At 40.6% G+C, this 20,802-nt stretch overlaps 3 protein-coding genes across 4 annotated transcripts; 2 read left to right on the plus strand and 1 right to left on the minus strand.

The window, feature by feature from the left end:
• Positions 1–3,459: 3,459 nt before the first annotated feature.
• LOC119553298 lies at positions 3,460–14,038 on the plus strand. Of its 2 annotated transcripts, XM_037863615.1 has the most exons (5): positions 3,460–3,884; positions 3,958–4,067; positions 12,503–13,316; positions 13,379–13,803; positions 13,867–14,038. In XM_037863615.1, the coding sequence occupies exons 3-5, from the start codon at positions 13,170–13,172 to the stop codon at positions 14,036–14,038; spliced, it is 744 nt and encodes a 247-aa protein (XP_037719543.1). In that variant the 5' UTR covers positions 3,460–3,884; positions 3,958–4,067; positions 12,503–13,169. The 2 variants fall into 2 exon arrangements, 1 of the variants encoding a protein (XP_037719543.1); XR_005219759.1 differs by lacking the exons at positions 12,503–13,316; positions 13,379–13,803; positions 13,867–14,038 and adding exons at positions 9,326–9,457; positions 9,522–10,542.
• Positions 11,895–12,761, minus strand: LOC119555491. Its single transcript, XM_037866900.1, has 4 exons — positions 12,660–12,761; positions 12,481–12,600; positions 12,116–12,405; positions 11,895–12,042 (listed from the first exon to the last, which is right to left on the minus strand). The coding sequence occupies exons 1-4, from the start codon at positions 12,759–12,761 to the stop codon at positions 11,895–11,897; spliced, it is 660 nt and encodes a 219-aa protein (XP_037722828.1).
• A 370-nt stretch (positions 14,039–14,408) lies between the features above and the next one.
• Positions 14,409–15,278, plus strand: LOC119555494. The gene is made up of 3 exons (XM_037866907.1): positions 14,409–14,540; positions 14,638–15,041; positions 15,098–15,278. The coding sequence occupies exons 1-3, from the start codon at positions 14,409–14,411 to the stop codon at positions 15,276–15,278; spliced, it is 717 nt and encodes a 238-aa protein (XP_037722835.1).
• Positions 15,279–20,802: the final 5,524 nt, after the last annotated feature.

Genomic DNA, 20,802 nt, shown 5'->3' on the forward strand with positions numbered 1-20,802 from the left:
TTGGAGTTTTTTACACCTTTCATAGGGGGATTATTCTTATAAAGAACAGCGCAAGATTAAGGGGAAGTTTTGGCTATATTTTCGGTAGTTTATCCAGGGTGTTTTATCACAATGTATTTAATTTAAAAGAAATATTAAAATATTTAAAAATGATGGATGGATTAAAGGGATTTCAAATATAGCTTATAGATGATATAGAAAGTCTAAAATTGAGAAGGGGATTTTGCCTAGAACCACGACTAATCTTGAGCTATAAGTAATTCGCTTCGGAAATGGTTTCATTCAGATTCTTCTCCACTGCTCTATCTTCCCTATCATTTGTCTCGTTCCTACAAATACCATTCCTCACATATACCTGTTCCTCCAATATCGCACCGCACTATTAATGAACCACTTCCAATACCTTTACTAAATTATACACTTCTGCCCTTGAGAGAACCTGGAAGAGAAGGGCAGTCAACGAAATTCACCTGTCCACACGGATTTCTAACTTTTAATACATAAATTAAGGCTTAAAGCCGAAATGCAGGGGCAGCAGAAACGAAAACACAAAGCAATCCACGGCATTAAAAAGATAAAGACCTGCCGGGGCATTGAGATATTCCACCTGCAGTCGCGTCGCATATCCCCAGTCCCAGATCAACAACATATAATAATCCCATCAGCATTTTTGGATACGCTTTGCAAATGAATTGTAGAGCGGCGGCATACCATTCCCGACCAAACCGGACTGGGAGCGTGGATAATAATAATGTGGAACCGAAAATGAGCTCGGATCGCTGACGACTGCGAAGGTTCTGCATTTGCACCTGCATCGGATCGGAACTTTGATGGGCCTTGCGTAGCTTATAATTAAATTGGACTTGTGGATACAATTTGATATCCTCGCCGATGTGCTCCATAAAGCATATGAGCTCACGAAGATTACATAATGGTTTCGTTATTAAATGACTTACATTTACATTTTGAAGGGTTTCGGGTAGAGGAACTGTGGTGAGAATTTCTTTGTTAAGAACAGCAATTTCGGCGGAATTACCCCTACTATCTTTCGGTTTTTTGTGGAAAAATGTATGTTTATCTGGTTGTTTTATGCCCTTACTATATTAAGTATGACTATGTTTGAAAATAATTTAAACAAAACTATTAAGATAGCCCGTTTCAAAGCACTGCTCAACGAACCAAATCTAACGAGTCTAATCTAAAAAACATTTCTGTTTACTTTTGAGACGGTGTCGGTCTTGAAAGTAAAGAAAATATTTTTACAAACATTTTGAATACCTATTTAATGATCTACCCAATTTATATTTTAGGATACATATCTTTACTCACAAAAATTTATACATTATAAATTTACTAACTTGTTTTAATAAGTTTAGTTTTAATCATTATACCCGTTACTCGTAGAGTAAAAGGGTATACTAGATTCGTCGGAAAGTATGTAACAGGCAGAAGGAAGCGTTTCCGACACCATAAAGTGTATATATTCTTGATCAGGATCACTAGCCGAGTCGATCTAGCCATGTCCGTCTGTCCGTCTGTCCGTCTGTCCGTCTGTCCGTCTGTCTGTCCGGATGAACGCTGAGATCTTGGAAACTATGAGAGCTAGGCTATTGAGATTTGGCGAGCAGATTCCTGAGCTTCTTACGCAGCGCAAGTTTGTTTCAGTAGAGTGCCACGCCCACTCTAACGCCCACAAACCGCCCAAAACTGTGGCTTCTACAGTTTTGATGCTAGAGTAAAAATTTAAACTGAAATGAATTGTTCTCATCAATACCTATCGATTGACCCAAAAAAAAAATTGCCACGCCCACTTTTACGCCCACAAACCGCCCACAAACTTCAAAAAACCGTAAATATAAACGCGGATATCTCGGAAACTATCAAAGATAGAGTATTGGGATTTCAGATTTAGATTCCGTAGCCTTGTACGCAGCGCAGGTTTGTTATGCGAATATGCCACGCCCACTCTAACGCCCACAAACCGCCCAAGCCTGTGGCGCCCACAATTTTTATGCTAGATAACAAATTTTAACTGAAATGTATTGGTCTCGTCAATACCTATCGATTGATCCAAAAAAAAATTTTCCACGCCTACCCTAACGCCCACAATGCTTAAATCTGTCTTCCGCCGGTAGGTGGCGCACTTAAATCTCGCTTTGCTGCTTGCATATCTCCATTTCCCTTTGGTCCCTTTAGCTGAGTAACGGGTATCTGATAGTCGAGGTACTCGACTATAGCGTTCTTCCTTGTTTTTATTTATGTTCTTCTTATGTATTCATCTTTATTTTGAGCAAGTGATAAAGAGATACTATAAATACAATATCTATAACAACTGGAAAGGCCCTTAGCTATATTTAAATTAAATTAAATCAATCCTATCGTTTTTGAAACAAATTTAATAAATCCCGACCTCGGGCAACATTCTGCAGCTAGCGCTGAGGAAATTAAAAACTCAGTTATCATTTTCCAAATCATTTGCCCCGAACATTATTCCCCAAACTAAAAAATTAATGCACCGGGAAGCATTTCACTTCCGCTTAAAGCAAATATAAAAGGAATATTCCTCACAAAAAAAAGAGCCCAATATCTGAAACAAGAAGAAAAGACAGCGAGGAAAGTCGAAGCGAAAAAATCTGTTTTTAAAAGGCGCACACAACAAGCGGATGTAAATGCGCCCAGCTGCATGCCAAAAACTGCAATTGTCATCAATACGAGCGGGATTCGGGCGGTGCACAAAGCCAATTCATAAAACAAAGGCGAGAGCGAAAAGTGAATTTCAATAACGGATGTAAATAAACCACATGAGATCGATTACCTCCCCGGCGTGCGGGCGAGGTGGGTCCTGCTGTCAGGATAACAGATGCAGGAAAGGCACTGACTGCAGGTACAGCCCCCCCCTCCCCTCCGCACAACAAAAAAGCATCCTCCATATCGGTTGACTCAGAGCGGGAGGATGGCACAAAAAATCATAGCGCCCGAAAAAAGCACAAGCCAGAAACATCTGTCCTTTCCTCAAAGGAGTAAGAAAAACCCAGCAGGTTTAAAATTTATTTAAGTCAGCAATGAGAAGAAGGCGACGACGTAAAAGATACACACCCATGCAAGTAAAGGCACCAGACCTTGGTCACCAAAAAAAGAATCTATAAAGATATTACTTTTATGGGGAAAATTAAGAATTCTTTAACTGATCTAAGAATTTCTTTTAAAAAAATTGTCAAAAATCAACAACTTAATTTTGTATTATCATATATAGTATGTCCACGTTCTTTCCCTACTACTAAAAAATATTTTTCATTCCAATATGAAACATACATTTTTTATGATTCTCAATACGTGCTTAAGAATCATATCATAACCTTTTTCAAAAAACCTTCTTTAGTAGATTGGCTTTTGAGTTATTTAATATATAAAACATGTTCCATTTATTTTCTATACATTTCATATTTTTTTAACCTATACCAAAATTGGACTAACATATTTTTTTAAATTTCTCACAAATAACCTGTTTTAGTAGGATAATGTCTCTAGTCACATTTCGAGTTAAAGAAAAAACAATAATATTTTACTTCGACTTATTTTTCCCAATACCAGTAAAAGGTAATACATTTTGTAGTTATGCAAAAACATCTGTCTGCTTTTCAAGGAATACTAAAAAATCCAGAAGTTTAAAATATGCTACAGTCGGCAGGCGATGAAGGAGGCAGAGCAGCAGATACATACGCGATGAGGAAGGAGCCGCAGGCCTCGGTCATCAGAAACAAAAGCCCATTAAGGTATAGCACCTGGACCGAAGATCACCTTGGTTGGGCCCTCGAGGAGTCAGGGGAATTTGGACAGGCGTGGAGCCGAGCTGAGAGTCCCATAAATGTGTCGATATTATTACGGTAAACAGTCTGATGCATTTTAAATTCAATTTTAAACTCATCTTGCACTCCCTAATTGGACCCTTTGCGAAAGCGGATCCCTGGCGAATAATAATAATGAGCCTTGTCATCGGGCCAAGTGATTCCCGGCTGAATGGGGCTTATTGGAAATCCATCAAAATGTTAAATCTTCCCTCTTCAGGGGTAAGTGCTTAAACAGATGCTTATTACAGGGTAGGCAGCGGTGACCCACAAAGTGTGCAACATTACTAAACAAATATATTTTGGTGTGGGTAAGGATTAAAGATGAAAATCCATTAAGAAAACGAAAGTTGTGATGGAAAACACTTAAGGGCTTTTATTAAGGTTAAGTAAGGCAAGAAAATATGTACATTCTGTGGGAACAAGTTAAATTATACATATAAAGATGAAAGAAACCTTTCGTAATGCAATTTAAAATAGGTCTACACTTTATCTTAAAATTCTGTCTGTATTCTGTAATCCTTCCAGTGATGTTATAGTGATAAATGGTATACTCCCTTAGAGACGTGTTCATATAATCTGCAATTAAATGGGTTACAATTCAGAATGTAAAACGTATAATAAAAATGCCATCTAATGTGTGAAAAAATGTAGCCCTATAAAGGACCTTGAATGTAAGAATAGTCCAATCAAAATAGGTCCTTAGATCTCCTCTTTGGATCACTGCAAACCAATTTCAGCTGCTGGCAAACAAACAATTCCAAAGTCATCCGAGGGTCATTGTAAGGGAATTACCCAGTACCAAAGAGTTTGCCGCCTCGAAGGTGTAAAGAAAAGGTGCTGACCCAAGGACAAAGGATCAGAAAGGAGCCCAACGCCTTCATGGTCACAATGCGTCAATAGAAACAGAAAAACAGACGCAGACTGACAAGGAATTTGCCAGAAATGGTTTTCCAATGGGCAGGACCAACATTAATCATCGAGCACCAATTCCAGGGCCAATCAGGCAACCAACAAAAAGCCAGAATTCTGTATGGATCAAGGCCATAAATGTCGCTGCAGTTTTAATAGAGCAAGCTGATTTTTACAGGACCTCTCACACTTGCAGCTGGCCAAACCACAGGAGTCTGGTCAACAATGGCCAGGGCGGCGGGGACAAAGGTCGCAAAGTCATTTGAGATTCGTTAAAGAAAAATTACATGAAGTTTTTGCGGAGCAATTACCAGGTGTAAGAAGTCGAAGAACAGTTCCAGAGTTCCAGAACTCGGGGGCGTGGACTAATTGTTCGACTCTTGGCCCGCTTGCGAAATGCTCATGACAAATGCGTCGGCCAACACCCCTCTCGGAATTCTTCGCCCTGCAATCGAAAGTGCGCTGTAATTTCGACCTCCTTTCGTTGGCCAATTGTTCGGCCTGGCCTTTGTCGGCACCCATTTGGGGCCACTTTTATTGAAAAGCATTCGATGATGGTCCTGCAGTACTTGGTATGGTGATATGTACGCATGGAACCCATGTCCAAGGACCATTGTCGGCGCTCTACTGAGGCGTAATTAATGTCCTTTGTCCACCGCAAAGCGGTGTTTGGTTTGAGAGCTGTTCATTTTCGAGATGCTGCTGTTCTTGGAAAACTTCGTCTATCAGAAGGACAAAAATCTCAAGAAAACTATGACAAAGTATGTATATTATCTAGAGGTTCGGGAATGTCAGTTCGTGATCATGTCTTTGGGAACTCAAATAACGATCTTATAATCAAAACTTTTTATTGAATAATGTTAACATTTTAAGTAAAATATATTTAAATATGTATATAAATTAATATATATATAAATTTAAAATGATTATTACTTTAAAAACCGATTAACTTTTAACTTATATGCGCTTGACATAAAGCTTACTAGGTACTAATTATTTAAAGTATAATTGTTTGATCGGTTTTATCATCTACGATTTTAGAGCATTTAAAAATTAAAGAAACCTTTCAAGTTTTACAAAAATTTCGGTTGCTTGCCATTTTGTAGTCAATCAGTCTTAAAATTTCATTATTTCATTAAAATATGGCTTTAATGTCTATTTTTAAATATATTTATTAATATTTTTAGTTGGATCACAGCAATTAAAATCTGTTGGCTGACAAGAGAAATACTTAAAATTGTTGTCAAGACTTTGGAGAAATGGTTAATATTTTAAATCAAAATTAAGATAACCTTCCTTAACAGTTACTTTTTTTCTTGGATATCAATCTTCACTTAACGTCTTGGTTAAACCGCTTTGTACTCTTAATTTATGCTTTGGCTTCGGCCAAATCGCATCTGCAACTTGTAGTTATCGGTAATCCATCGCCTTCCAGGGGCACTTAACATACTTTTTATCAATATCTTCGATCTGGCCGCATTTCCTCTCCTCCGGTTCTTAGCCCGGTTCCTGTTCAGGCCGCAACTTCCTTGGCATTGTGGAGGGTTTTTGTTTTTTTTGGCAAACTTCTCGGGTGTCAGGGAGGAAGTAGGTGTACATGTTGTGGTTGATTCGAGGCATAAAGCATACCTGCTCCTTGCGAGGGATGCTGCTGCGTGAAACCCGAATTCAGAGTCCTGAAAGATGATACGGGAGTGTGCGATCCCGGTTTGGCATTTGTCTAAAATGCGGTTTTCCCCGGCATTTAATTTCTATTTCAACATTGCATTCGTAATTCGAGCCCTTCCCACAGGTGTGGGCCGGGGAATTGGAATTGGAGCAGGTTGGCAATCTCTCGGCTGTGTATTTTAGCGCTCGAGTCCATCGTTTATATATTCATGTTACCTTGGAGAGCATTTTCCCTGCTTTTTGTTTGGCTTTCCCTCAAATTGTGCGTGCTAAAAACAGTTGACATATCCATGGGCGAGGCTCTGTGTCTGGGGGCTTTTACCGTGGCATTTTACCTGAGCTACCTGCTCGGCAACTCACTTGGCGCTCCTTAAAATGTCAAATGTTCTCGGGGACCATCCATCCGTTCCGTTCGTCCGTGCCCACATATGATGTCCTCATACCATCGAGCTGCTAATGGAAATTGCGCTTGGCGGAGGCGTTTGGCGACGACTTCCTGTCGTGCTCTGCCTGGAGAAATTTATGCTAAAAGGTTGCCAGTTTGACTTGGGAAGGAGCTGCGCTTTCTCCCCGAGATGTCTAGCAATTTAAGGCCTCCGATTCCCCGGGTTATCTATTAGAATATGAGGTATTTCTGCGGCGACGGTCGCAGCAAAAACGAATATTTCCCTCATTCATATTCCGAAGCAATTTGCCAGTACAGCAATTCCGGCCCATCCTATGTAGTTGTCCGTCCGGATTCGAGTTCCCTGTCCGTTGTCCGTTGTCCGTTGTCCGTGAGTGCGTGCGGCGCCTGGAAAAGCATTTTGTATAAATGCGGCGCAAACAAGCTCGAGACTAATTACGACAGGGAGATAACAGCAAGCAGAGCCAGCCACGCCAGGATTCGGGATCCAGGATAATAATCTAAGCAAATTTATCAACACGGACACATATGGAAAAAATATGAAGGGAAAAAACGGCAGACAGCAAGGGATACGCACCAAACGAGCGAGTGAAAAATTATGCGATGCCGACTCCAACAAAAGACAGATGGGGAAACAGAGCAAATGGGAGCAAGAAGGGTTCTACAATTGTGGAGGTTTCCGTAAAGGGGTTCTTTTCTAGGGCTGCCAGATTGGATTTAGAAATTTCCCGATAATTATTACGTATTTCTTCAAAGAAGAAAATAAAGAGTATTCTTATAAAAACTGCGAAAATGCCTATGCTAAGACTCTAGATTATTATTTCATATTTTACAACCTTGTTAAGATTTTAAAGGTATAAGAAAATACATCAGAATTGTTGCTCCTTCGTAATTTTCGTGTGGCTTCTATAATTATTTTATTTAAATATTTATGAAAGTACCAATAATTATATTTCTGATGAACATATTTTCTTATATTTTATTTTTTATGGCATTCCTTAACTAAATGGAGGCTGGCAAGAAAAATGTTGTATGTAAATAAAAAATATAAAGAATGAATTAGTACTGCTAGTTCTCAAGTATGACTATTCCCATTTTAAAAATCCAACACTGGTGCAGAACGACGTATTAAGTTAAAGCCTTAAAAAAGCCAACCGAATGCTGCCGGGCAAGTAAAACAGACAAATACAGCAGCTAAGACAGGGCCAGAAAGATGGTCTTAGCCTGGCCTATTCAGACAAAGGGATATTTGGGTGAGCCGCCTACTTTCCCAGGAACTAGAAAATCTGATTTCCTTTTTGGCAAAGATCATTAGGGGAACACCGCCTACAAACAAATCCCGTGCAAATATTTGCCAAGGCATAATGGGCAAATCTGCGCTGGCGAAGATGTTGTAACATGGCCTAATCCCAGATCGTAATGTACTAAGCCGGCTCGGGATTAAATTGGCTTAAATGCGACCTAGAGCACAAAGGTGAAGCGTATACAGTTCATGAAGGATTGATCCTTCGCATAATTTTGCGCAGTCTGTGGCTGGCGGGAAACCTCAAGCCCGGAAAATTCGAGGCGGGAAACGGGAAACTTTCCTCCGGCAGAGGCGACCATCAATCATCGTCAGGCTCCGGGGCACATTAGCATTTATGAACTTTTGGCCGAGTTGATTTTTCACGACTTGCCGAGGGCTGTGACTTGGGCCAGGATGGGTTGACTTTAATAGGATTCCCCATAATTTCATGCCCTTGTGCATATTTGGCAGTCAATTAATGTCAAACTAGTTTTAACTCTCGCCGGCAATCGATCAAAATTTCAATGCAGCCACCTCAGGGTTGATGCAATGAAATAATTTGACAATATTCATATGACCCGAATGTTTATATGAGCGATGACAATGGGGTAACCTTATTAAAAACCAAAAAAAAGGTAAAGGTTGATGTGGTCCGATAAAGAAGTTGTGGGAACACCTTTTGCCATCGGTTAATGATTCAGTTTTTACTACAGTCGCCATCAATTTGATATGGTAGTTAGGATAAAAAGGTTCAGCCAAATGAAACTAATCTAAAAATTCATGGGAGAACTTCTTAAGATACTGCCCCTGAGAAGTTCTTAATTAAGATTTGGGTTTTGATAGGAACGGGAAAACTTAAGTCTTAATGTTCCGGAAAACTTTGATCGTTACTTTAGAAGCACAAATAGAACAGTCAGATATGTTCAGAATCACCTGTAAAATTAAATGAGAAATTAAATAATATTTGAAACCCATTAAACTAAATATTCCATAAAATATAAATTTTAGTTATCAAAGGAAAAAACATTAAAATACATCCCGTTTAGCAATAAAGCAAATCTGGCACATAATCCCATTGTGCCATATCAATTTCACCCCAATCCCTATTTTGCAATTTATAAACCCCTCAAAAAGCATTTTATTAAGTTAATTAAAACAAACCGAAAATCCCCAACCAGTCAAATGCAATTTTGCAACTTCGTTTTCCAGATTTTTTTACGCTTTGGCATTATTAAAAGCGGAATTTTAAATGCCATTTCGCATTATGAATTTAATCCAATTGTTGATGACGGAAAAAAAGAAAAGGCAACAAAAACAGACAAACAACAATCGAATGATACGGTAATTAGTTAATTTATAAATATCATATAAACTGCTCATTTATGAATTCAATTAATGTTCGCAGACGCGTGACCGAAGTGGATTAAACTCTAATTTAATAACTCAGCTGGCGGGTGGAAAAAAAAGCAGAGATACAAAGTGTTTGAAAGTTATTAAATGGAAACCTCAAAATGGGTGACATTTGTTGCACAATGATTTACACCACAGAACTGTCAACGGTTACGGATACCAAATAAGATTTGAGCAGTCTGCCGACACATGGCGGGGGATCGGTTGTCCACAATCCACGAATCCTGCCCACAGATGCGTTTACAACTCACCAGAACGGCCTCGAAAACTCCTCATATGTCATGGATAGATGACTACTTAAGGGAGCTGTCAATTGCCTAGGATAATGTTTGGCTCTAGCCGTAATTTATGCATATCCCGAACTCAAGTGGGTCCGCTTCTCGGGATACGTCTGTGCACATCTGTGTAACCCTAGATCGCAGAACGCCCCCAGCTCCCGAGGCTGCTCCTCCTCCGATATATATCCCTTGTGGTTAGGCCCATGCCAAATCCAGGGATAATCACATTGTTGACTGCAACTGCAACTAATTACAAATCAATTTGAACCAGCCCCCAAAGGCAAATGAATTCCGGGGAGAACTATTCAAGGCTAACCGCAACACAGGAAGCGGGATCGCGGGGAGAACCTCCTTAACACCTGCCTGCACCCCATTAAAATGTTATATGGCCAGTGTCAATGCCAAGTTTAAAAACAGAACACAAAAATAAATTGACATCTCAGGCTGGCCGTAAATCAAAGGAGACAGCTTAGACATCCACCCATGTTGAAGTGACGAAATGAGCAGCAGAAGAGTCATAAAAACACTGGAATCTCGAGGAGATGGATCACATTTGATGGTTGTCTTTTACGATCCCACAATTGAGATATAGGCGAAGATGGGAATAGGACTGTGGAGGGTATATAAGATATATTTAAGGAGGAAATGATGGATCACAAAAGATGGATGTTATTCTTAGTCATTTGAGATAGAAGCTTAGGATATGATAAGTCACCAAAATGATGAATGGTGCTCATATGATCCTTAAGTCTAATAAAAAAGATGTAAAAAAGTAGATATGTATAAATAAAAACATAACATATTTTTAAAGTCAAGCATTTTTTATTCGTGGCTTAAAACGGATAATATTATTTACCATGAACCAAAAATCGATATAAATAATTGGATTGCTAATAAAAGAATTGTATTTATACAAACAATTAAAGATCTGCTTGGCAAATATATTTTTGGGATCCGTCCTACCCCGATCAGGATTCTTTTTGTACTCAAACTCTTCACTCTTTCCACACATCGTCTAAGCTTATTAGTACTCAAGTTTCTGTGTGTTTTTCATAAACCTTTCTCAAACTGTGGCGTACATAAGCACTTCAGGTTCGATGCCTGGCCATTGTTCGCGGATCTCGAGAAGAACAGAGGAATCATTTGTCTTCTAATTATGATTTCAATGGCTTGGCAAAATCAAAGAAGGCGTAATTCGCTCTCACCATCGCCAGGACTCGTTCGGGGCTCCTTTAAGGCGGCAAATCGAATCAAAGAACTAGCAAACAAACAAACAAACAAAAAACACTCAGAACAACGGAAAAGGAGACTCCTCTATGGCATTGTTGACAGGCCGCCGAAAAGAAGGAGACCGCAAAACACACTCAGACAAAGGATGAGGAGCCGGGGCGACTCCATTCGCACAAAAGAAGCGGAAAAAGCGATCAAAGAGCTCGAAAACATAAAGCAGGGGCATCATCACATGTCCGACGTGAGGTAAACCCATCTGAAAAACCCCTAAGCAAGCCAAAATCCCAACCAGATCCATGCGGCCGGCTTAGGACTCCTTTTTTGGCCTCATCTGCTGGCTTGCCAACACATTGCGTCGTCGTCTTTAAGCTCTTTAAGCGAAATTAAAACATTTCACCCCTCAGCAGGAGGTGACTTGATTATTCCGAGGCATTTAAATCCGTTCAAGTGGAATATCAATTTAGACCTTAAATCAAAGGAAGAATAATATTACCTTGCCTTAGATATATAATATATGGATTATATTTGTTAATTGGATATTATGTATATAACTACTATTTTTACTTTTAGTTTGAAGCGCTGACAAGTAAACGACTTTAAAAATAATAAACAATAAATAAATAGTAATTTATTAGATTTCTTTGGAAGAAATTTAAATCTGTAACGATTTGTTATAAAAGTTGATATCAAAGATTTGTAGAACATATTGTAAACTAATGAATTTTAATATTTTTTAGAATACGGAAGTTAATACCATTACTTAACGTTGAATTAAGACAATTGTGCACACAGGACCAAAGATGGCTTTTCTCTGTGTTTGGTTCTAATTAAAAATTTAAAATTGCCGCCTTCCCAGTTATTCAGAACACAATGCTTATCAGGTCCAGAGCACTATGTTCGCAGTGGTCCACGTAATCGGAACAACCCAGGCCACGCGTGCCCGCATCGGAGGCCTCGTAAAGTCCATCCACGTGCTGCAGTTCCCGCTCCGCGGCACTCGTCGTTGGCCTACGAGGAAATGGGGGAAAGGATTCCATAATTAGTGGCGACCCCTTAAAAGAACCGAGCTGCGGAGACCCACATGAACAGAATGTGAAACAGGCTGCCCACCAGACCGTTTTGGGCATCCAGGGGCGATTCGCTGACCTCGCAGATGGTTCGCAGCAGGCAGGCAGAGCCATTGAATCCATAGTGGGTCAGAAAGTTTATAATACTGCGATAGAAGTCGTGGCGCCTGAAAGGAGGCGGAGATCCCACCGAACGACGCCTTACCTCGTTGTCCTCGTCCTTTGGGAACTCACCTCCATCCTGGCGCGCATTGATCGGAGTGACATTGCCTCCAACGCCCATAAAGTGATCATCCAGATCCCACTAAATACAAGATATAATAAAATACTATTTAATAAAAATTTTATTATTTAAAAAAATATTTAAACCTGATCTTACCCTATCGATCCACTGATTGTAGGAATCATTGGATGGCAGTGCATAGTTGGACTCAAAGTTGAAGGCCATGTACACATTTTTGGGCCCCAGATCCAAAGGAATAGCCACAGCAGCCAGCAACTAAAAAAATCTCATAGATAGGTCAGTTCTTCGCCAAGAGATTACCCTACCATACTCACACCAAAGGATCCCTGACGTGGAAACACCAGAAAACAGTATACCAAACGCAATCCCAAAACTAAGACCACACCCAAGGAAAACTCCCAGTAAAAGGCAACCATCTTAACCCAAGCTCTGAGCAAACTAAATGTACTTTGCAAAGATTGCAGGTTGCACAAACGATGGGCGTCAGAATTGGCAGCTCCACTAATAAATGGGTGAGAAGTGGCTTACGGTACTGGTAAAGAAACCGGAATATGCAAGATATACACGGTTACCACTTGACCCCGTCTCCATCCGATCTCCGTTGTCTTTACCAAAAGGTGCTAATTGCTAGAATGTGTAACATTCTCGGCCGAGAAAGTCTTCTTGGCTCGATTGATGGAGCCGTTTTTTATTGAGAAATCAAAATTAAAAATTCGTGAGCTTGAAAAAGAACACCCAGAACATGGATTAGTATCTTAAGGCCAGAGCTGGCATTAACACGCACTGAGATTCGCTCGGGCGTAGAGGAAAATAATAACAGAGAAATGAAATTTAGTATAGACATCATATGGGCCAGTTGCCTGATATACCAGGTGACGGCCTCCCTGGGCAGTCTCTCCAAGCATCAGAGGAGTAAGAGAGCTCCCATTCCCTGGCTTATATACCCCACCACATCGCCCACTCGTGTTATGGTAAAAGAAATGCATTTCTTGGGCTGAAAAACTATTGCTAATGGATTATTTTCATCTACCAGTTCATTGGTGGTATAGGTATTCCGCTGGAGGATCTTAACTACGAGGCTGTGACCACCGGATATGTCTTGAAGGTGGAGTACTGGCTGCCCACCACCCCGGATGATCTGAGAACTCCCACAGCTCTGCCCCTCACACAGGTGGCCACGCCAGGAGTCACAGGAGCCAGAAAGCAAAGGAAACCCATGTTCGAGAACTTTCTGGTGGGAGTGGATGAGCTGGGCAAGAACACCAGGAAGCTGCTGACCAGGACCAATAAGGTGCTGAGTAGCTATCGCTGGACAGTCTACAAGGGACTGGAGGGATTGGCCGATCGATTGGGCTACCAGGGAAGGATCTGTGTGCTGAAAAGCATTTGCGAGGCGGCCGAGGAGCCCTTCCATTACACTAATGGGCTCTTTGCGGATCTCTTGCACATATTACTCACGTAAGTGTGAAAAGGAAGATCCCTTAAAATACTAAACCATCTTATAATAACCCCTATTTACAGACCCTCCTCGTCAGTGGACAAATTGTCAGAGCACGCGGATAACGAGTATTATTATGCAGAAAAGGTGGGTCAATCGGGAGCTGGCTGTGATCGAGTCTTTAAGGAGTGTCGACTTAGTCTCCTCCAACACTTCAGTGAACTCCATCACAACCTGGACAAGATCTTATTTTGAGGCAATAAAGGAAGACGAAACTGATACCAAAATTTTTGCGCAGTGTTCTTTGTGGTTAATGGGAATTGGTGAAAGAAACAAAGATCTGGTCTGCATTGTGGAGTGCTAATTAAGAGAACGTGAACTTTTAGTGGAGCTCGAAAGCTCAAAGTGTCGTTTAAAATAATGGTCCCAATTCTGATCGTGACTCAAGTGTGCCATATTGCCTGCAGCTAATGACACTTTCGGTTTCCTAATCCAAGAAAGTAAGAAGCTTGAATTCGTTGGATACCAAAGTGAAATCATTTTAGCGTTTGCTAATTTAGTCATCGGTCTTTCCTTGAACGTGAAGGTTCTAGTGAATTTACAAATATTTTTTAAGGACCTTATAATGAATGTCGGAATATCAGTGCTTTTGGTCATACGTTTTTTACACGTTTTTGCAACTGAGGGTGATATTTTAGTGCGAAAGGCAAGATGGCTACCCTTGATTTATCCTAGATCTAATCCCACTAGATTACAGGTAAGTAAACTTCAGGATCAGTAACTTTTCATATTAACTTTATTTGATGTTTGAAATATTGTTAATTTGTATTGAATTTCAAAACTTTAATTCTCAGATGATCGGTGGCTTTGGTATACCTGCAGAGGATCTTAAACTAGAATCTGTGATTACGGGTTATGTTCTCAAGGCCCAATATTACTTGCCCTATTCCGTCAAGCAATTGAGGACCAAGAATGTGCATGAAATCTCTGAAGGAAGGCTTTTGGGGAATGCCACAATCTTTGATAGGGTCATGCAGATGTCCGAACAAAAACTGGGCCTGGATCCCGATATCCTTCAGCAGGATCTCCAGGCCCTGGGCAGTTACCGCTGGTCGGTCTACGAGGCTTTCACGGCCCTGGCCATCCGCATGAAGCTCAATGGCAGAGTCTGCGTCCTGAAAAGCATCTGCGAAAGTGCCGCTGCTCCCTTCGACGATCGAAATGGTCTGCTGGGCGAAGTGCTTCATATCCTGCTCACGTGAGTTTATGATCGTGGGATCGACTTTATGTTGAGCCTCTCCATCGCCCTTTCAGGCCTTCCAGTTCGGTGGATCCCCTGTCGGAGCACTCGGACAACGATTACCTGCAGGCTGAGCGACTGGGAGCAGCAGGTGGCGATTGTGATCAGATGTATACGAGGTGTCCCAAGAGCCTGCTGGAGCGCTTTAGCGATGTTCATCATCTGGGCAGCGAGTTCCTCAGAATGCTGGGTTGAGATAGAGTTTAACTATAGCAAATAATTTGTGATATTTATATTAAATAGTCAATTGTAAAGAAATTTTCAGTTTTAGATTGCGTTTGGTACTTTTGAAATTTTTTGAAATTAATTGTAGGGAAGAGGAGCGGTGAATTTTATCATATATATAATATGTATTATTTTTGAAAAAATGTTGTTTAAATATGATTTAATTTTATAAGATAAAATATTCTTGGTTGAATGGTGCCTGATGTTTAAGAACATTTTTTCAAAATATTTTAATATCATTTATAAATTCTTTATATATGCTTTTTATAAGATCTTTAGGGATATATCTCCCCAACATATTTTACAGGTAAATTAGAAGATTGCCGTCTTCCGTATAGGCCTTCTGGACTCTGAGAACAGTCGAGGCCCTCGGCACTTCCTCTCCGGTTGATTTCATCGGCAAGGGCGTGAAATTTATGCAAATATCCACATAATAACTCTTTTTGTTCTCCTGTCCTGGCCTCATCATCATCTTCGGATATTTCTCCACGCTCGGGTGGTCTTTTCTCCTAGCCAGCTATCAAAGCGTACGCATCTTTCGACCAGGTCTCTACCTCTTTAGGGCCTATTGTCTTCTAATTCAATAATTACAGCCCGAGCTTTGGCTACCGGGGAATGTTTTGGGACGGAGACCCACCACCGTCTTGGGATCCGTACTACCTGGGTACAAATAGGCGTTTAAATGCAAATGTCTGCGCTGTAATTAATACGCATAATACGCGTATTATGCTAATGCCAATGTCATAATGACTCGAGGAAACCCGAAAAGAAAGACGAAAATATGCATTTCACACTCGGCCTGGGGATTTGGGCTCAGTCATATATTCATCACTGGCGGGCTGCATAGTTAATGCCCTTACGTACTAATTAGCTTTGACAAAATACACAACAGAAAACAAAGCTACTAAAAATTAGTAGCCAGGGCGTTCGGGAAGGGGACTTTCTCTAATGAAGCCCCAGTTCCCAGACGGAGACAGAGGCACTTGTCTGCGATGACAAAGTTCCGATAAGAGCTGGAATATATTTTGACAGGAGTCAGCAGTCGTCTGGGTCCAGAGTTACGTAGATCGAGATCAAGGGGGATCCTAAACATAAACTAGAGGCGAGATGCACCTTTCACAATTTTCATGTTGTGATTACCTTTAACCCCTTTACGGTCTACAGATTCCCAGTTCTTTTTTTTTTTAGTTGGACGGGGGAAGGGCAATAATTTTCATTTTCATTGCCTTTCTTTGGAAACAATTTGTAGGAACATGCAACTTAACGAAGTAATCAGAGGCCAACTCGGGGGAGATGGGGGCCAGATGCTTATCCGATGCCAGAGAGCCAGGCAGCCAGCCATCCAGCCAGCGACAACTATTTTATGGCCTTATGTGAGTGGAGGATGCTGGGGCACTCGGTCGCTTTATATGGCCGGGATTGCTATTTTTGGTAACCCTTTTGCTGCCTCCGGGCACAAAAGTGGGTTACAGCCAGTCCCCCCGGTCTGGAATTTATGCTGCGTAATAATTCTTGGCCCACAACTAAGTTGGTAAAAACAATGTAACAAATTGTTGTGCTCGTACCTGGAGGAGCTGCGTATGCAAATTCACCGACTGGAAATGCCAGCTATGTCAGGGTTGCCACAAATGGGGTGGACACTGGTGACCCCTACCACTAACTAACCCACTGCCACCCATTAATTTCCCATCAACGGGTTTTTACGGGGCCTTATCTCTCTATTCGAAATGACTTTCGATGGCATTTCCACTTGATCTATATCGCTACTCGAGTTTAACGGCCACAAAGTCCCCCCTAAGGGTCCCATAAAATTACGTAGATCCTATCGGAGATTTCGTATATTTCATGCTAATTAAAACGCCCAGATATTTGTTTAGCGATAAACAATAATTAATTGTGCTTATTTCTTTTTCTGTTCTCCACCTGCTTCCTCCCATTCAAAGTTCCACTGATTGAGTTGTATCTATGTGGAATCAGTTTCAGTTGGTTTGGGGCGCAATAAACCAAATCAAACCGTGGGATGGAGCCCTTTGGCCACTCAACTCCCCCACCGCCGCCATGACGTATGCACATTGTCATCATAACTCTGGCCATTGTCTCTGATTTCGACTCCCAGATAGATGGGTATTTCTTCTTCGCCTCGCATAATGCCGTCTGGGGGGACGAGTGTGTTTTTGCGAGGGCGTGTGTGTGAACTGCAGTTTATTATTTAAACAACGTGACTAAATTTACGTAGTGCCAAAGGAGAGCGAGACTCTGGGAGGGAAAAACACCCGCAGGTGGTAAAACAATAATAGTAAATGTTTGCACAATGGAACCCAGCCATATAGGGGAAATAATAAGCTAAATAATGGATGCCAAAAATTTTATTTTGGTGGTGGGGTTACAAATAATATTATGGAAATAATGGGCAGCGAAATTAGTGGGATTCAAAATAATATTAAGGAAATCATGATCATGATGGATCTCATGGGCTCTGAAAATATAATTTTTGAAGGCTTGAAACTTGTTTAACTCTTCAATAAAGTCTTAGAAGGGAGTTTATATATGTATTTTGTACAGTTGATCTTACATTTCATTTAAAATGCTATGTAGGATAATAAGGTTAATTGAAGATTTAGGAAGAGTTCTCAAACATTTTTAAATTCCGCATTTCAGATTCATAAAACCTGTTATATTAAATGAACTCGGACAAGTTACAGAGCAGGTTTTTTATATTATGATTAAAACAAAATAAGTTCTTATTTAATGCATGTAGTGACAATTGTATTACTGTCATTTTTACTAACTTTTGGTAAGAATCTTTTGTCAAGAATATATGACATTTTGGCTCCAAAGTTATATGATTTGCCCCACTGTGCATAGCAGCGGCTTGGCATATGCAAAGTGAGCGTGGCTTTGGCCCCAGACAATTTTCGCATGATAAATCGTTAAAGGAATATGAAAAAAACCCGCGAATTGTAACTGAAATAACATACAAAAAGCGAACGGGGGGCTGGGGCAAAAGTGCGATGAAGGAGAGAAGATAGCAAGGGGGCCGAACTGGTAGGGTCTCACCTGACCCCTAACCCCCGCCCCTGTCTTTTGTTTATGCAAAAAGCTTCGCGGAATTGGCGCTACGTACGTGCCAAAGCATTTCATGGTCTGGCAACTTAATTCACCAGGATGCCCCCCCTCGCAGCCATAACCATATGCTAGGTGCCCCCTTCTGTTCGCCACCCATGCTCCAGTTCCATGCGGGTTCCATTTCCATTCATCTTCTGTTTGCCGGTGTCTGTGCTAGTGTTTGTTTTCCGCGGTACCCATCCTCCATCCTCAGCTTTTCTCCGGCGCTCACGTGTAAATTTTCTCAAATAAATCATTAAAAGCTGCGCAGCAGCCGCAGCACATTGACATTGTCAGAAGCTTTGCACCCACTCAAGGGACAAGGCCCCTTTGGACCCCCTTTTGGAGACCCTGTCTTCCTATCTTCCGGCCTCCATCTTTCGGAAGGCCGCCCTTTTGATAGCAATCAACGGGGGAGCGCTCATTGTGAGTGCTCAAGTACCCGACTCATCCTCGTCCGAAGCTCAGGTGCATCTATTCATAGATCCTTTGGATTCCTTTATAAAGCGCCGTGCCATTGCACTCACCTTTTATCAACGGCTGGGTGTGTGTGGAGAGGTTAGTTAGTGGCACTTTAGCGCTAAAGTTTATACATAAATTTGTCATTGGCATTCAGTTGCCTCGCATCTCTTCCATCTGGCCCCTACATCATGTGTGCACTTTCCTGCACAGAGGGAAAAAGCCAACCCAGATGCGAATAAGGTCAGCAAGAGGTCAACTTAAATATAATATGCACTATAATGTTATAATCAGCAAGCATAAGTTTAATTTTTTCTATAGGAAATAAAATTTTTACATAAATATACAGTTTAAAAGATGATTAATCAAGTATAATGTAAAATTGGTTCCTAAAAAAGATTTAGCTCATGTATGTAGTACATATGATCTGCTAAATATACAAAAGCATTAGGTATGTCAAAATAATTTTACATACTTTAATATAATTTGTGACTTATAAAAATTTATTTAATTTAAAAATATTTCTTAAGTATCTACGAAATATTACACTTTTCTTAATATTTATATAACGCTTTTTCTTGTGTACACCTTGGGCAAACATATGTCTGGGCCTTTCTTCGTGCAGCTTTTCATGGCTATGCATTCAGGTTGTGTTTTCCTTTGATACTATTTTAGACTTCCTTTTTGGGGTGGCGCCTTTTAATTAAATCGAAAGACTTCCTTGGAAAACCCTGTGCACCCGTGCTGCCACCTTAACAACTCATTTTTCATGCGCGGTGCCACCCTTGTTCGCATAATAATTTACAAGAAATCTGTTATTGTCTTATTAAGAGCGGAACTCAGCCCAGGCGCCATATGGCGTCAGATGCTTGGCAAATTGAGCGATCGTCGATGACTTGGCACCTTCCCAAAAATCCAAAAACCGCATCGCGACACGAACATAAATAAATAATCGAAATGGAAAAGCGTGGCGAATGGCCCACAGCTGTGGCCGGGAAAATTCAAGGGCGGGGAGTCGAGCAATTTGCAATGCCCTTGCTCATCCAGTTTTATTGCACAATCAAGTGCTGCAGTTGCAAAGAGGGCGCCGCCACGCCCACTTCACGCATCGGGCCCACACACACCTTTGAACGTTAAATGTGCCGCACTTCACACCCATCTCCTAGAATCTAGAGCTGTTTATACTGAGGGAAATGGTGTATGTTTTTTGAAACTCTTAATTTTGAAACTCTTTATCAGTATAACTTTTGTATTAAGGAATGGTGTTAATAAGATATAATTTTTGAAGAGTGATCGTTACACTTATGGCCTAAGAAAATTCCTAATCCTCTTTATACGGATATTTTTGGATTATTATTAATTAGATTATTTTTTAGAATTATTTTTAGAAACTAATTTTTTGAATACCTAAATACCTTTAACTTTTTTAAACCCACTATCGTTTTAAAAACAGAAAATAAAAGAAAAAATTCCCATTTTAATTTAAATAAAAGACTCTGAATCGTAGATGGTAGTATAAGAAATATTTTTTAGGAACGATATTAGCTATCTATAAAGTGTGAAAAGTTCCAGTGTGAATTTAAAATTTTACAGAATTTTTCGTTGAGTGTCGATGGAGATTCACAAATAGATACTGTGGCATGATTCGGGGAATGGTTTTCGATGGACTGAAGGGCAGGGCCATGAGAATGGGAATGACTGTGCCTAATGCGCGGTCTGCACTTGAGTTCTGTTTGCTCAAGTTCAGCCGCTGTTCATCTCATCATCGCGCCATCGATGCTGGCTGAAATAAATTAAGAATTTTAATGCGGAAAAAAACGAAGGGAATAGACATAGAGAGAGTTCCAGGGACCCGGAGACCCACGGCCGAGACACGACTTCATGCTTAATCAAAATGTGTTGTAGGGCAGCGCCTCTCTCTCGCCCGATG

This window comes from Drosophila subpulchrella, chromosome 3L, assembly GCF_014743375.2.
Source record: "Drosophila subpulchrella strain 33 F10 #4 breed RU33 chromosome 3L, RU_Dsub_v1.1 Primary Assembly, whole genome shotgun sequence".
Classification (NCBI taxonomy): domain Eukaryota; kingdom Metazoa; phylum Arthropoda; class Insecta; order Diptera; family Drosophilidae; genus Drosophila; species Drosophila subpulchrella.

Bases quoted from the DNA above. Each gene is read 5' to 3' on its own strand.
- LOC119553298 (XM_037863615.1), top strand. From the start codon at position 13,170: ATGAAATTTAGTATAGACATCATATGGGCCAGTTGCCTGATATACCAG. The intron at 13,317-13,378 runs GTAAAAGAAATG...TTCATCTACCAG, and splicing joins CATCGCCCACTCGTGTTATG to TTCATTGGTGGTATAGGTAT. The intron at 13,804-13,866 runs GTAAGTGTGAAA...CCCTATTTACAG, and splicing joins CTCTTGCACATATTACTCAC to ACCCTCCTCGTCAGTGGACA.
- LOC119555491 (XM_037866900.1), bottom strand. From the start codon at position 12,761: ATGGTTGCCTTTTACTGGGAGTTTTCCTTGGGTGTGGTCTTAGTTTTG. The intron at 12,601-12,659 runs GTGAGTATGGTA...AGATTTTTTTAG, and splicing joins CACGTCAGGGATCCTTTGGT to TTGCTGGCTGCTGTGGCTAT. The intron at 12,406-12,480 runs GTAAGATCAGGT...TCTTGTATTTAG, and splicing joins ACAATCAGTGGATCGATAGG to TGGGATCTGGATGATCACTT.
- LOC119555494 (XM_037866907.1), top strand. From the start codon at position 14,409: ATGAATGTCGGAATATCAGTGCTTTTGGTCATACGTTTTTTACACGTT. The intron at 14,541-14,637 runs GTAAGTAAACTT...TTTAATTCTCAG, and splicing joins CTAATCCCACTAGATTACAG to ATGATCGGTGGCTTTGGTAT. The intron at 15,042-15,097 runs GTGAGTTTATGA...TCGCCCTTTCAG, and splicing joins GTGCTTCATATCCTGCTCAC to GCCTTCCAGTTCGGTGGATC.